General features: G+C 29.6%; 1 protein-coding gene across 1 annotated transcript in view; it reads right to left on the bottom strand.

Annotated features, from left to right (window-relative positions):
- Positions 1-14,523, bottom strand: part of LOC124361501 — a 32,461-nt gene extending 17,938 nt beyond the window's left edge. The window contains exons 1-6 of the mRNA XM_046815558.1: positions 14,397-14,523; positions 12,011-12,080; positions 5,933-5,985; positions 4,368-4,403; positions 2,344-2,467; positions 1,521-1,579 (exon numbers count right to left, since the gene is read on the bottom strand). Coding sequence (XP_046671514.1) covers positions 1,521-1,579; positions 2,344-2,467; positions 4,368-4,403; positions 5,933-5,985; positions 12,011-12,080; positions 14,397-14,450 — 396 coding nt within the window. The 5' untranslated portion in view covers positions 14,451-14,523. The remainder of the gene's footprint in view (positions 1-1,520; positions 1,580-2,343; positions 2,468-4,367; positions 4,404-5,932; positions 5,986-12,010; positions 12,081-14,396) is intronic.
- Positions 14,524-14,911: the final 388 nt, after the last annotated feature.

Here is a 14,911-nt window from a genome sequence, read left to right as displayed (position 1 = left end):
CAGTATTTTACATTGATTTTCTGTCTGTCCCAAAAGTGGTCTAGAACCCCTTACTGTTTGATTTTACAGATTCATTTATTGTCCTTTAAACAGTATTTTCCCTTGATTTTCTGTCTGTCCCAAAAGTGCGCCAGAACCCGCCATATTACTATCTACTTACACGAGTATAACCATTATATTTGTAAGTGAAGGGTGGTCATAGTAGTTTGTAACTCTACAAAGTTCTTCTCGTGAGATTTTGGCGGTTTCCTTTATTACGGATCAAAGAGTTTTTATAGTTATATTTATTCTTGCTTATTAAAAGTTTAATCTACAATATCTTAATTTTATATGCATCATTTGTTACAATTCACCTGACCAACTACTAATAAAAAGTAAAAACCAAAATTTTAAATTTTAACATTTTTTTTGCAAATTTGATCACAGCGTACATAAAACTACCAAGGAAATAATTAAAAGAGGACAAAAAATCTATTTCATTGATTAGGTTGTTGACTTTTGCTACTTAGATAATACAGTTGAACATAAAACTGATGTTCATTTCCCTAATATGTATTATAGACACAATAAAGAATGTATTTCATACATGTTTTATTCTATGAAAACAAATAAATATTCTACATATTATACCGTGTTAAAGTTTTTTGTTGTGTGTTTTTAACGTATTTGTTTTTGAACAGGGGTTTTGCACATTTTTTTGTAAGATTATTAAAGTGTGCGCTGTTTTGAAAATAACGAAGAATACTCATAATTGCAAAAAGATCACCTTTAATTATTAACATTATATTAATTTTTTTTGTAAGAGAAGTATGAAGTAACTTTTTGCTCGATGTTACAGAAAAGTAAGCTCAACGTTTACTACGAAAAATTAGTTATCGTAAATTCTATTTATGATAAATTGGTCTTGCACGTTTAATACTTTCAAGCTCTCGGGTAAGTACAATTTTCGAGTTTTACGAAATTATCACTTTTATTTCTTTATGACTAAAAACAAATAGCAAAAAAAAAAAAAAAAAAAAAAAAAAAAAAAAAAAAAAAAACAATAACCAGTAATACACAACAGTGTTATTTTTCTGTAGAATGTAACAGAGAGTTTTAAATGGCAACTTTAAGTTAATCAATTGTAATTTTTATGTTGAAGTGACGAGAGAGTGGTTTGGAGGTTTTACTTCTGTGTTTGGGATAGACACTATAATCTTAAAAACCTTTCTTTGTTGATTATATTTTTGATGTTAAATGTTTTATTAATTTTCATATTATTATGTCGTAGCAATGTATGTACGGAGAATGATACAAAGTTTGAGTAAAGGTCTTTTTAAGTGGGAAGTTATGTTGATTTAGTGGTTTAAAGTAGAAAGTATAATAGTTATGAATTATAATACGTTATTGTCCAGTCATTTAAAGTTCTTTACTATTATAAAACCAAAAAAATGTTTAGACATCTCATTTAGTTAACGGGTTAGTTAATAGTAATCAATTATATCCACTATATCTAGTATTAATAGTATACATCTACTAACCTCTTTACCGCACCGGAATATACTACTTGCTTTTTCACAGTTGTCATTGCTGTTCTTACCTAAAAAGTTTCATAGTGTTATCAGTGCAATACATCACAATAATATAATTCTTATCATGCAGTTGTAACCGTAACAATGTACCGTACCAAACAATCAACTGCAACCTTTTGAAGCACAATCGCACAAAATATTGCTAGAAGGAATATCTCAGAAGGTTTAGCAATGCTGTACGATCATTAAACTTTTAGAGAATTTCGATTGCGTTTACCACTGATTATAATGATTAACAACTGTTTTTAGCCGTAAGACTGTCAAACGACTTTTAACAATTTAAGTTAAAAGTTGGGTTATTGTCTTTAAAGGCAAATATAATACTATAATATTATATAAGTATATAATATAAGACATCGGACTTTCGATCTGAGTTATAGAGATAGCGCAGGATCATGTCCTGTCTGTGACCGTAGCATTTGTTATCAGTACCACCGGTCTTGTACTGTATTGTACTATTCTCCTTTCTATTTTTTACAATCCTCGCACACGCTATTAGCCCATGAAGACAGGCAAAATAAGACTTGTAGGGAGATCAGCTCTTCTTAAAAAACAACGCAATTATTTATATAGAAATTTAGTAATCTTTGTCGGATTTTGTAGATAGTTAATGAAAAGAATCATTCGTATTAAAAATAGTAAATAGTGCAGGGTTAGGGAAATGTAAAAATAATTTACTTATCTCAATTTTATCGAACCGTGGAAGAGATAAACCAGAGTTATGATCACTGCGGCGGGCGCGGCGGTTACGCGGTCGAAACTCACTACTCACCAGCCAACTGTGAACTGCATATCGCCACTGCCTTCGCAGCCTGTTCCAGCAAGGTGTTGTTGCCTGCATAGCGTTCCACCAAGAACTCTGATATCGCAATGATGTTCACTCTGTTACCAGTCATCTACAAGCAAATCATTTAATTCAACTTTTATAATGATCTGGAATAGTCTATGCTGCCTTGAACTATTATTGTTAACTTATTTTGTTAAAAGTCTTACACATGGTGTTTCAGACCACCGGTGCAGTATCTATAAATAGATTTAGATCAGTAGAGATTACGGTATAGGTTTTCCCTGTGTTTGAAAACAGTAATTAGTGTTTTTATTTCAAAACAAACATATTAAAGTAAAGTGTTGTAGCGTTATTATTAAACGGCCACATGATAGAAAAAATACAAACACAAAAATCACTTTGTCCTTAATAGGATTAAAAATGGTCTACGAGTATGTTGCAGCATAGTTTCCCATTTACAGTTTTTTACTTTTGGCGTTTTTAATTAATTAATTAATGTTTCATGAATTTTTAAATTTAGATTCAGAAGTAAACGTTAGCCACTCCATATTTCCTGATAGGGTACGTAAAAAACATTATACAAAAAATTGGTGTGCCTACGTCTTAAGGGTGGCTGAGAGCAGAAGTTACTGTTAACATCTAAATTAAAGACAGTTTTTCACATCCTGTAAACATGTATAAGCATAATATTAAGTTTTTGTCAAAATACCCACGGTAAATAGACTTTTAAAATGAGGTACCACATGACCTATGCTCCCATTTGAAATTTTTCAAAAAACGACCACTACCTTTTCAAAAAGTGCCCTTGTGGGAAAACATTTCCGAGTTAAAAATAATTTTACTGAATTATTTGAGGTCAAAAGTAGAGGTATATGTTGACACGAATTATACAACTCGGTTTGTTTGGCTGCTATAGGGTGGTCTGAAACACCCTGTATTTTTTTTTTTAATAGAGAAGTGAAACATACCATCAGACATAAGTTAATTATAATTTTAATGACACATTAAAATAAGTACAATAATATCTGTTGTTACTAACCAGTAATTACAATGAAAATGAACGGGATGTATTTATAACATATCAATCAGTCGCATGTTACGAAAATCATAAATAATTAACAAATTTGCTTAAAGTTGTTGATAACTAAGCGATTTTTCGTTATAGTTGGATAGCTAGAATGTGGTACAAAATGTTCACAAATGTTTACAAACAGTTATGATGTTTGTCTGTTATTATAATTTATGTTAATATTGTTGTATAACCAGGATTTTTTTAGAATCCAAGATCTTCAAGTTTGTGTTCAAAAAAAAAGGAAATGTTTCTATAGATTTAGAATTTTATTTAATATTGAAATCATTAAACATTTATAGGTTTTTTAAATTCAGAACTGGGGGAATATTTTTTTTAGGGTGGTTTAGGATTAGTTTAATATTTGCTAAAACCAGCAAAAGTTAGTAAAGTTACTTGTAATTTGTATTTGGATTTTGAAAAATGTAATTATATGGCTTTTACTAACAGCGTACCACAAAGGCCTATACAAAGTAAGGTGGATGGGACTGTATACCTCTTAAGTAAATTTATTAAAACTTTTTTAGTGTTGTATTCTATAAGAAAAAAATAAAATATTTTATAGCCCAATAATAATATTTGTTTATATTAACATATCCAAAGTTGTTAAACAAGTTTTTCTTATGTAATACATTTTAAATGTCTATATTTTATCAAAATATTAGGCCTAATTAAAAAATATATTCCGTATTCATTTAACGGAATATATTGATAATAATCGTACAGTGTTGTTATAAATGATATTTGAAATCCAAGTGATCAAAATCTGGTTCAAAAAAATAAACAAGGATACAAACTGAATGTGTCTCCAATCGTCGCAAAGAGGTCTCTAGTGAAGTGTAAACATTTTCGTTGGCAGGACACACCACAGAAAATAATGGAGTTTTCGAGCTGAACAAGCAAATATTTTCTTTGAACCAACAGACAACATTGAACTCACCATCCCTGACGCTTCAAGTGCACAGTGCATCATACACTGAAACAAAAATATTAGTTAGCAAAGTTTTATTGAGAAAGTATTTTAAACACAATATTTCCGTATTCTATGTTATTTAACTTATTCTGTAAAATATCGTCATGACGTTATACGGTGTAATATGTATACAAGTATGGTGCAAATATGATCAAATATCATACTGAAATAACTTAAATTGTGATAAAAGCAACGTTTAAAAAGCATATACATATTCTTTTAATTTTAAGAGCAGTGTTTAGTATGTGAACATAACATAATAATTTTATCTTTACTTAAGTATACGTTTTTAAAACACTACTACTTAGAAAGTAAAATTATTATATTATGAAAGATTAAAGGTATGGGACTATGTTTTTCATTTTCTGTTTGTTCATTTATTTTTACAACATCGATATCTTGAAATGTAATGGCAATTCCTCGCTGTTTTATCACTAGAGCTATGTGAACATTCCCCTAACTAATATTAAAACAGCATGTTACACCCTTCATTCTTGCTGTCTTTTCACCAAGTCTCTTACCTTGAAATGACACTTGGTTAGTAACAAATATAAAAGGGCTCGTTTTGAAAAATCCTCAACCTAGTGGGGCCAACCGAAAGTAATTAATGATTGTTAAGAATTGTGATCACACTGATAAATACACATTTTCGTCTATATTTTAAGTTTATGGAGTTAATAAATAATATAATAACAACTGTTAAAGAGTCTGAAACTATTATTATATGAATTATTCTACAATGAAAACCCTGTGTACAGAACACCTTAACCAAATATTGGTTGATTAATGATTTTTAACAAAACTTTCAATGTTGAATTTGTCCTGAGTGCACAGAACCATTATTTACATTCATTTGATTTTATTCATGTATATATTCTTCACCGGGATAAAAGTGTCCAAGCAAGTACTTTTTGCTATTCAATGTTTATTGAAATTAATAATAAGGAAATTGCCATTTTTACACATTTAAAGTAAATAAAAGTCATTTGACAGGTATTTGGTCTTCCGATCATATGTTAGTTTGGTTATTTAAACGCATATGTGACAGATACGGCCAAATACAAAATAATTCTATCGTAAAAAGTGAGGGCTCTGTGGTGTAATGGTAGCACATTCACCCGGCAAATTATATATATATATATATATATATATATATATATATATATATATATATATATATATATATAACGTATTTCTCCTTATTTATAAACATGCTGTGAATTAAAAGTTGTAACAAAATATCTTGAATAAATAAACGTTGATTTCACTAGATGTCTACACAAACAACCCTTATAAAAGTAGCAAAGTACAAAATTTTAATATAGGAACTATTTACTGTACAACCTATTCATTTATAACATTTACACGTACTTTTCGAGAAAGTGGATTATTAAGGTTGTAATCAGTTGAACATCAAAAAACACTAACTAATGTATATGATGCATAAAATTTCAAAGAAATGTTAAGGTTATTAAGTTTTTTATGAACATCATAAACACTCCAATATGCCACGTAACTAAAGTTTTACTTACTTTTCCTTCTGGTGAAGTTGGTAACTTTTCTTTGTTTACGACTTCGCCAACATCTGAAATATAATTTTCATCTCTTTAGCTTAATAAAATAGTAGTGGTTTGTAACTGTAAGTTCGATATGAAATTTCGTTTTAATTCCAAAACAAACAGAAGATTATTGACTATTTACGTAATCATAATGGTTCTCTATTGCTTGTGTTAGAAATGCATTTGTAATCGATGATTGTTGACTTAAATTTTGATCATGGCAACAATCAAGATAGACGCTTAAACGTTATCGTGTATAAGTTATATTGGATTAGAAATACACGATCGTTATTGATATAATATTTTTTGAAACATCAACGTCACTTTATGTAATGATCAACCTCCGGTAAAAGTTCAATGTCCAAGCAATAAGATTATAATGGGATGCGATATAATCATTTCTTGTATAAAAAAACACGTTTCTTGTACCTGAATATGTAGACTTTACAAAGACATTACTATTTTATTGGGCAAAACCTAAAAACGTGTTACGAATAATGTAATTCTAAATAGCTACAATTCAATACATCTTAGTTTCTTTTTTATGATACTAAAATAAAATAATTTAATCCATAAAAACAACAATGTTGCGTTATAAATTTTAAAGTCTGCAACAATTGTTATGTATAATTAATAACAATAAATAACTTTACAAAGAATTATTTGGTTTATAGTGTTGACAAAAATTTGACATGGAGGAGATTTGTTGATACATTTTTTGTAGTACAGCTATATGGAAAGACTACCTTTTTAGGTTTAGTGAATATTAATTTAAAAGTTACTAATTAATTTTTCACGTATAGTTTCTATAGTAATAGGTAAGAAACGTTTAAAATAATTTATAATATTTCTATTGCGACTCATAAATTCATAAACAATAATGTATAGTTATTTTAGAACTTACAATATAATTATTGTAGTTTTCTTTTGCATACATATCGGTTATTCCCTAGTTTTATACATTATAATATATGAGGGACGTAGAATCAAAACTCACTAACTCCAAACATAACAATTTTGGAAATCGCAAAAATCTGTTTTAGTTACTTATTTATGGTTTGGAATCAAATTAATGACTAATTAAAAAAATTAATTAAAGGTTATTTAAAAAAATAATCATAGAAAACCTTTGTTATAATAAATATTATAATATGGTAAACGTTATTATAAATAATATAGTAGCAAAACTTACACTGTGTTTTTTTAAAAATTATAATATAAATTTCGGAGTTAGAAAGTTTTGACACTCACGTCTGGAGTTAAAAAGTTTTGACCTGTAGGCTAACGACTTAGAATTAGTGAGTTTTCAAATCAAAGGCATATTTCCCTTTATGTTGGTATTAAAGGTATTGAAAATAGGTTCCAGTTGTGGTACAAAAAGGTTTGTTATTCCTCCTATATAAATACAATATACAAATTAAATGATATAATATTTTTTAGGTTAAACAATCAAAATAGGATCATCATCAGGTAACTCAGACGACTGATTCCTTTCTATCGGCTGATTTCCTTCTAACCCCCCCCCCAAAAAAAAGACTATAGATCTTCCACATAATACCAATTTTTTTCACGATGTTTAAATAAGAGATTTTTGACATCATTCTTTTTTGCATTGCTAAGAATGTTTGTTTCTGGAATGGGCTCCGGAACAACATCTCTTGAAGGTTTTCCGGGACAAAACAGTGAGCTATAGCTGGTACATTCGCTTCTTCACGTTCTGTAGCTTTTGGGTAACCAAACGGTTTCTTGAGACTTTTGTTCGAGTAAAATATTTACACAAATCCTCTTGAATTTTAAAATGCAACTGATTGGCTGGCTTGAATGTGCTATTATTAACACAATATTTGAAACCAAGGACAATGCTGCCTTTGCTGACAATGTTTACGGATTTTTATTACCAGCCAATAATTGGCCATGGCTATGATGGCGGAGTTTTTATTTTGTCCGGCGCATCCAACGGAAACTATGCCTACTTTTTCCTAATTCTCCTAATCAATGGAACTAAGTGGACGATATTTTGTCTGAATCTATACTGAATTCTCTGTTCAGCAATATAACATCACATTCGATTTATGAAACTCAGATTTGCCGTGAAACTACAACTGTGAAGTTCTAGACATAAATTTGTCGGCTACAATAAGTTATCTGATCTGGCACTTATGGCAAAGGGAGTTTTTGGGCAGTCAAAAGAGAAAATACACAGTTTATATTTTTGTCTTGTAGAGTTTTGTAATATGCCTCATATTTTAATCTATGAACTCTTTTTTTATCATCAGTAATTATTAAGAAATGGATATTTTTCTCGCTTGATTATTTTTGCTAAGATAAAACAGGTGGAACAGATATCTGATCGGGGTTTACCACATCCTGTATTATATATTGTATTGAATATGTTCGAAAAAAACTTTGTTTACTGACAGATTATCTGGGTTAGATGAATACATCCTCTAAAGCTTTTTATATTCAAATCAATGGATGTATACATTCTCTGGTTTTTTTTTCTCTACTTTCAAAGCATTTCAGAGAGTTGATAAGCTTCATTACACCTTGCCTATTAGGTTCAATAATGTAAATTGTCTCTTAAAACCACATATTTTCCCTTGTATCTTAATTTTTGAAATCTGTTTTAGTCAGGCTGTTTACTCGCTAAAATGTTCATGAGATATTCTATACAACCCGGAGCTTTTTTTAGTATTAAAATATCTTACGTTCCTCAAACGAGAGGGCGAAGATATTGCATTTGCTGCTGACTTCAGTCTTCGTCTTTTGATGTTATAAGTTTCACTGTTCCTACCTCAAATTTAAATTTGGATACTGTCTATCATGTTTTTTTTTTTTTTTTTTTTTTTTTTTTTTTTTTTTTTTTTTTTTTTTTTTTATTATATAAAATCAATCATGAAAGATTTTGACATCTCGCCTAGTTAGTGAATGGTATAAGAGCTGGCTTTCTCTATGATTACAAGTAAGATAAGTTGGAAAATCTTTAGGCTTGTACCTGGAAGAGAATAAAACAAATTTCAGACTTTAGTCTAAAAGAATGCATATTAGGTACGTTTTAAATTAAATAGGCCTAATTATATTTCAGACACCATATAATTTGGTAAAACACAGATTTAAGTTTCTAAGTTTTGAAATATATACATTCTGTTTTAAGGTAATTTTTTGAAGTTGCCTGATGATAGAATCATTGATTCCGAAAGGCCTCGCAAGAATTAAACTAACATTGGAAAATGTGTATTCATTTACGAGTGATATCAAATTAATCTTTTTCCAATGTTCCGAGATCCTTCATTAAGTTTAATTTTGTTTATTTAATACTAATAAAACAACTGCGCATTTCAGCTGAAGGAGCGTTTCGGATGTTCTATTCCAATTTATGATAGTTGTATCACAATATGAACGATGAATTTCGTATGCCTCCTAAATTGCTACAAACGAATAGAAAATAATTAACAAATTGTACAAAATAATGTAGTAAAGTGAGTTAGGGCAGTAACAATTATTATTCAATCAATTATTGCCTACAAATAAAGGAGACTAAAACTGAAGTAATTTAAACGTATAATTCTCTGACGCAAGTAAAGATGTGCTAAAGATGTTTCCTAGATGGGGATAGATTGAGGTAGAGTAAAGTTTCTCTCTCAGAGCACTTAAGAGCGATTTAAACAGAGTAAGTGGATGGCTGTTAAATTTACTCTTGCAACTTTTATTTTATCTATGTAGGTTTCATTCAATATTTTGTAAGTTAAATGGTGGTTTGCTTCTTAAAATGTATTATTGAGTCGACCATAATAACTTGGTTATAGGGATTACATATTGTAAGCTTACATTGTAATGCAACATTATATATCGTTATATATAAACAGTACAAGCTATAAATATAGAATTAAGAGGATATAATGAACCTTCAGTTTTCTCCAATTAAGTACAATGTTAAACCGCATGCACTTTTATATTCTTATTTTGGTCGTAGCGTTATGCGAGATGTCTCATTTTAAATAGGTATGTAATTAATACGCATACAAACGAATCTTAGATTTTTGGGTAAGGTGTATTCTTTTTTAATATTTAAAAGACGAAGTACACAAAAGTGTGAAATTATTTTTCTGAGTAACCTATAAAAATATCGAGATAACTAAAAAGCAGTTAAATACACACTAACTATATAATTTAATATAAAGCATTTGTTATATTATATGACTAAGCATATAAAAAGTTTTGAGTTTTAACACTGTTCTTATGGAGTCAAGATAGTCTTCAGCACAGCCGACTCTTAAGAGCAGCGTGATAATACTCATTACAGTTTTTATACAAAACAAACCGAAATTCCGGCCCCAAAAGACAAAAAATTTTTGTCTGCCTGTCCAGACGATACCTTAAGGACGAATTGAACTAACTATAGACTTCAAATTTTGCTTAGAACTGTATTCTATATAGGCAACATCGAGACTGATGATAGTGCATGTCACTCACGGAATTTGGCTGATCGTTAGTGAACATTTTTATATTGGTCTTATAGGTAACCATACAGCAACGAGAAATTCGTAAAATAATTAAATTTGTATGCACACTGAGTACTATTATATATGCTATTTTAACATGTAAGATAAGAGTATTTGTAGCCTAATGAAATCTTATATACTTACAATTTTGCATGCAACCTCAGGGGAGGCTGTTACGCGACATGTAGTGTGGCGTACTACTTGCTATTATAATTAAGTACATACGAATACAATACATACTAGGAATAGACAATTTTTAATTGAGTAAATAAACTTCGACAGTAACAATAAAAGATAGATTTAGTTTGAATTGAGTTTCCTGGTTCTGCTCAGAACTGTTTACTATTATTATAGTATTCCTGCCAAAAGATCTTTATTTGAACTGTTGTGATGTCAGAATAAAACAAAACATGTTTCACGACGTTTGAAGAAGCAAGAGCTGAAAGGTTTGGGCTACCAAGAAGGTAAAGTTGCATGATTAAGGTGGCAAAAATATGTTCAGAAAACATTATAAACTTTAAAATAAAAAATTATATTTTGGCATTCTTCATGAATCATGACTATCTACTCCTAAAAGTTCATTAGAATTCTTTGAAATTACTATAAGAAAAACAGAGATATACATTACAAATGTATTATAATACATACACAGTAGCTCATAGCTATTCATGTTATGCAGTATAAAGGTGAACTAGTTTTCTTATTGATCGCACTTGCATAAATAATAGTGAGCAAAATAAAAGGTTATTTGGTTGACAACCAGATATTTACTTGCTACAGCAGAACATGTTTCATTTATCGAGATAAAACATTGACGTCTTATAAGGAAAACTTTCTGGTCAGTTTCCTTGATAGTATAATTAATTATTCCGTAGTGATATTCCTCAATGCTTTAAATGGATACCGGGACAAGTTTTTTCACTAACGCTCAGTCCTTGACATTTTTATTGATCAACAAATATTTAGTAATGCTCTTCCTAGTATTGATTTAATTACTAAATCAACTATTTAAAACCTGAACTGTCTACCTAAGATAAATGTATATCTATATAGTTTAGGATGAAAACTTCCAGTCCACGTAGCTCCTGAACCATTAGAGATATTGAAAAACTCATAAGCAAAAATGTCTTATTTTATAGAGTAGAATCTAAAAAACAACATAAAATACAGGGTGTTCCATAAAAGATTTTAAAGTTGGCCGCCATATTGGAAAATGGAAAAAATTTGAAAGTGTATCTCTTAAAATTGAAGCAAGTTCCTAATTTAAAGTGTGGTGCTAAGTCGTGTAATTAAAAAGTTAGCTATTGGATCACTTAAAAAAAAACTCACCCGGTATATAATATATTATATATATACTCAATTGTGTTCTCATAATTGCAGCGAACCAATTTATGATTTTGCACCTTCAACTTATGGTTCCCAGTTAGGGCTTCATAAAACTTGCTGCTGTAATAAATCCGAAAATGCATGTTATGCGTTATGCATGAAATGTTATATTACCTTTGGTATATGTTGACAAATAGCGTTATAAATGATATTGTGTTTGTACCTTCAGTAGCGTGTGTCTGCTGTTTACATTTGGTGAGGATGGCGGTCATCTTCTTCTTGTCCAATAAAGCCTACAATATAATACCAGTTTACATACTTTAGAGCTTAAACAATTATTTATCAGAAAAACATAAATGAAAATCGTATTGTACTATGAGTAGTTACTGTTAGAGACCAACGCCGGGTTTTCTCCTATTTTCACAGAGAGGACGGAATGAAATATAGAAAAGTATATTTTGATAAAGGAAACTACTATGGTAAGCCAATGCATTAAATATAATATCAAAGAGACGGTTATGAAACAGATTAGAAAAAGAATAAAGAGAAATCATAAAATAGTCCCAGGTACAATTGGAAGTGGCTGCAAACGCCTATGGCCGGAATATAATAATCCTACATCTGAGTTTGTTACTATGAAACTTTCTAATTTTTGAGAATTTGCCATCACATGCAAGTTGACCGATGGCAATTTTGATTTGAAGAGTTTTAACCACAAGTCGGCCAATGATCGATATATATTATTCTTGAGAAAACAATTTGTAAAGTCTTACAGCGCTATAAAAACTAATATAAATAAATACGTACACTTATTTACGCACTCATTATTATTATATATACAGAAAATTAATAAAATGGTCATAAATAAAGATCTTTAAAGTTGTGTTGAGGAGAGAAATAGTGGAATCAAACATTTAAAGGGGTATTGCATACCGGTACACTTTTACTTGTTAAACACTTGTTAATTTGTAAACCTTTAAAGGGAGATTTCTCAAGCATAACATAATAACTTAACTTAATAATACTTAATAAACTTAAACTTAATAAAACTTAATAAACTTAATAACTTAATATATTTAACACATATATCCTATTATGTTATAAACCTACTGTTTATTTTAAATTCTGTTTAATTTTTAAAATTATAAATAAATAAACAAAATAACAAGTTTTAAAATATGCATTTACTCTGATGATATGTTTTGCTCACTTTGTTAAAATGTTCAATGAGTTAGAAACTCAGTTTTCTTTGGAATAATATATTGAATGTATGGTACAAATTTCAGGTCTGTATCTTGTGTACTTTTTGAGAAATTTTCATTTTTATAATAAAAATAAATAAACAACAGTTTTTATCTATTTATATAGTTTTAGTACATGTCAGCTTCATATGAGAGTCCAGATTCACTCTATATGGCTTCTATTTCATCCTCAAGGTTTCTTTTAGCAACATTTATCTCTGGTTGGTGTTCTTAAAAAGTTCTTTAATATTTGAGGCCCCGCTTACAATTTTTCAAATTATAAAATAGGCTGTGTTGAAGATCCAGGCTTAGGAGTAGATAGGTGGCGCAAGGCTTGGTTATTTGGCTAGGCCTACCACCCTGACCTTTCATACTTTTTAAAATAGCACGAATGTGGGATGATCTAGGCATCATACATAAAAGCACGTAAAAACACTCCAGAACGTAAAAGAACAACTAAGCTATTACAAACAACGCTCTTTTCAAAACAAGGCTACTGCATCATAAACATAACCAGATATGGCAACATATCGTACACAGAAAATCAGAAATAGGTTTTAGTCATCAAAAACACTTATATTGTACAACTTCTTAACCAGAAAAACCAAAAAAACTAGAAATTAAAATAAAATAATTTAATTTTCAAGGTAATAAAAACTCAGAAATAAGAATGAACTTAGCCGATTAAATTGAGTGGTTACAAGAACTGCTCCCTCACCTAGAGTCATACAATTACTTTTTTATTTCCTCCAAACCCTTGTTTTGTCTATTTATGGTACGTTTTCAAATTACATATGAAACATGAATCATAGAATAAAAATTAAATCAAGTCCAGCGTGATGACCTACCTCTTCTTTATCCCGTATATGACCAAGTATTCTTGGGGTATATAGTTTAATCTGTAATAATATGTGGTTCTGACTTTTCTCCAAGAATCTTGTACCATACATTTGAAAAATTAGTGATATTTTTCTATAGAAAGAATTATTTGCCCATAATTTTCTGGAGGTGTTGTTTGGTAAAAGTGGCATTTAAAGAATTTTTAATGGTTAACAGGGTTTTCAGAAAATTATGTCGTTGCTTGCTTGATGAAAAAAAATAATGGCGTCACGTCACGTTTTTGACAACTATTTTTGGAATTAAAATGCCTTAAGGAATTACTTTGTGGTTTCATTAATTACTGTAAACTATAAATGGGATAATGAGTGACTGTAATATTCATAAATTACTTTGCACTAGTAATAATCTCACACAAAGTAATACTAAATAATCTTTGTGTCTATATGATAAAAAAATTACAAAATTTCACAACCACATGATATTAATTGTGTATAATTATTAATATCAAATATCTCTATGTAGACTCACGGTGGCAATGTGCAAAGCACAGAATACGATGAATAGGACGAGGAGAACCCGCATGGTGACTGGCTTCCTGGCGACTAAATTCTACACTCAGATATATACACAGCAGTTACAATGTAGCAAGGTCAATCTTGTGTTACAGATCAGGAAATGTATGTTCTACTTCTGTTTGTTCTAAAACTCGCTTATGTGTATATTATATAAGTGTTTCTCGACATAGCCTGCTACTATGGTACATTCACATAATTATGTGTTCTAATGACACATAACTAACACAACTGACACATAACTTAATAGTTGGTTTTCTTGTAAATATTAAAATAATAAAGGTCTAAACTCCAAGTCACATTAAAATAATGTTGTATGTGTTGGGATAGTTATGCTACTGTTAATATGTGCACGTGTATTGAGTTTGTTCACAAATTTATTTATGCTGATATTCTTTCGTTTCAACCATGGATACCCATAAGACTAATGTGAAGATATTCGCTAAAGCGTAGCCAAATCCCATGAAGTGA

This window comes from Homalodisca vitripennis, chromosome 4 (assembly GCF_021130785.1).
Source record: "Homalodisca vitripennis isolate AUS2020 chromosome 4, UT_GWSS_2.1, whole genome shotgun sequence".
NCBI lineage: Eukaryota > Metazoa > Arthropoda > Insecta > Hemiptera > Cicadellidae > Homalodisca > Homalodisca vitripennis.
This window is presented reverse-complemented; position numbering and strand designations above follow the sequence as displayed.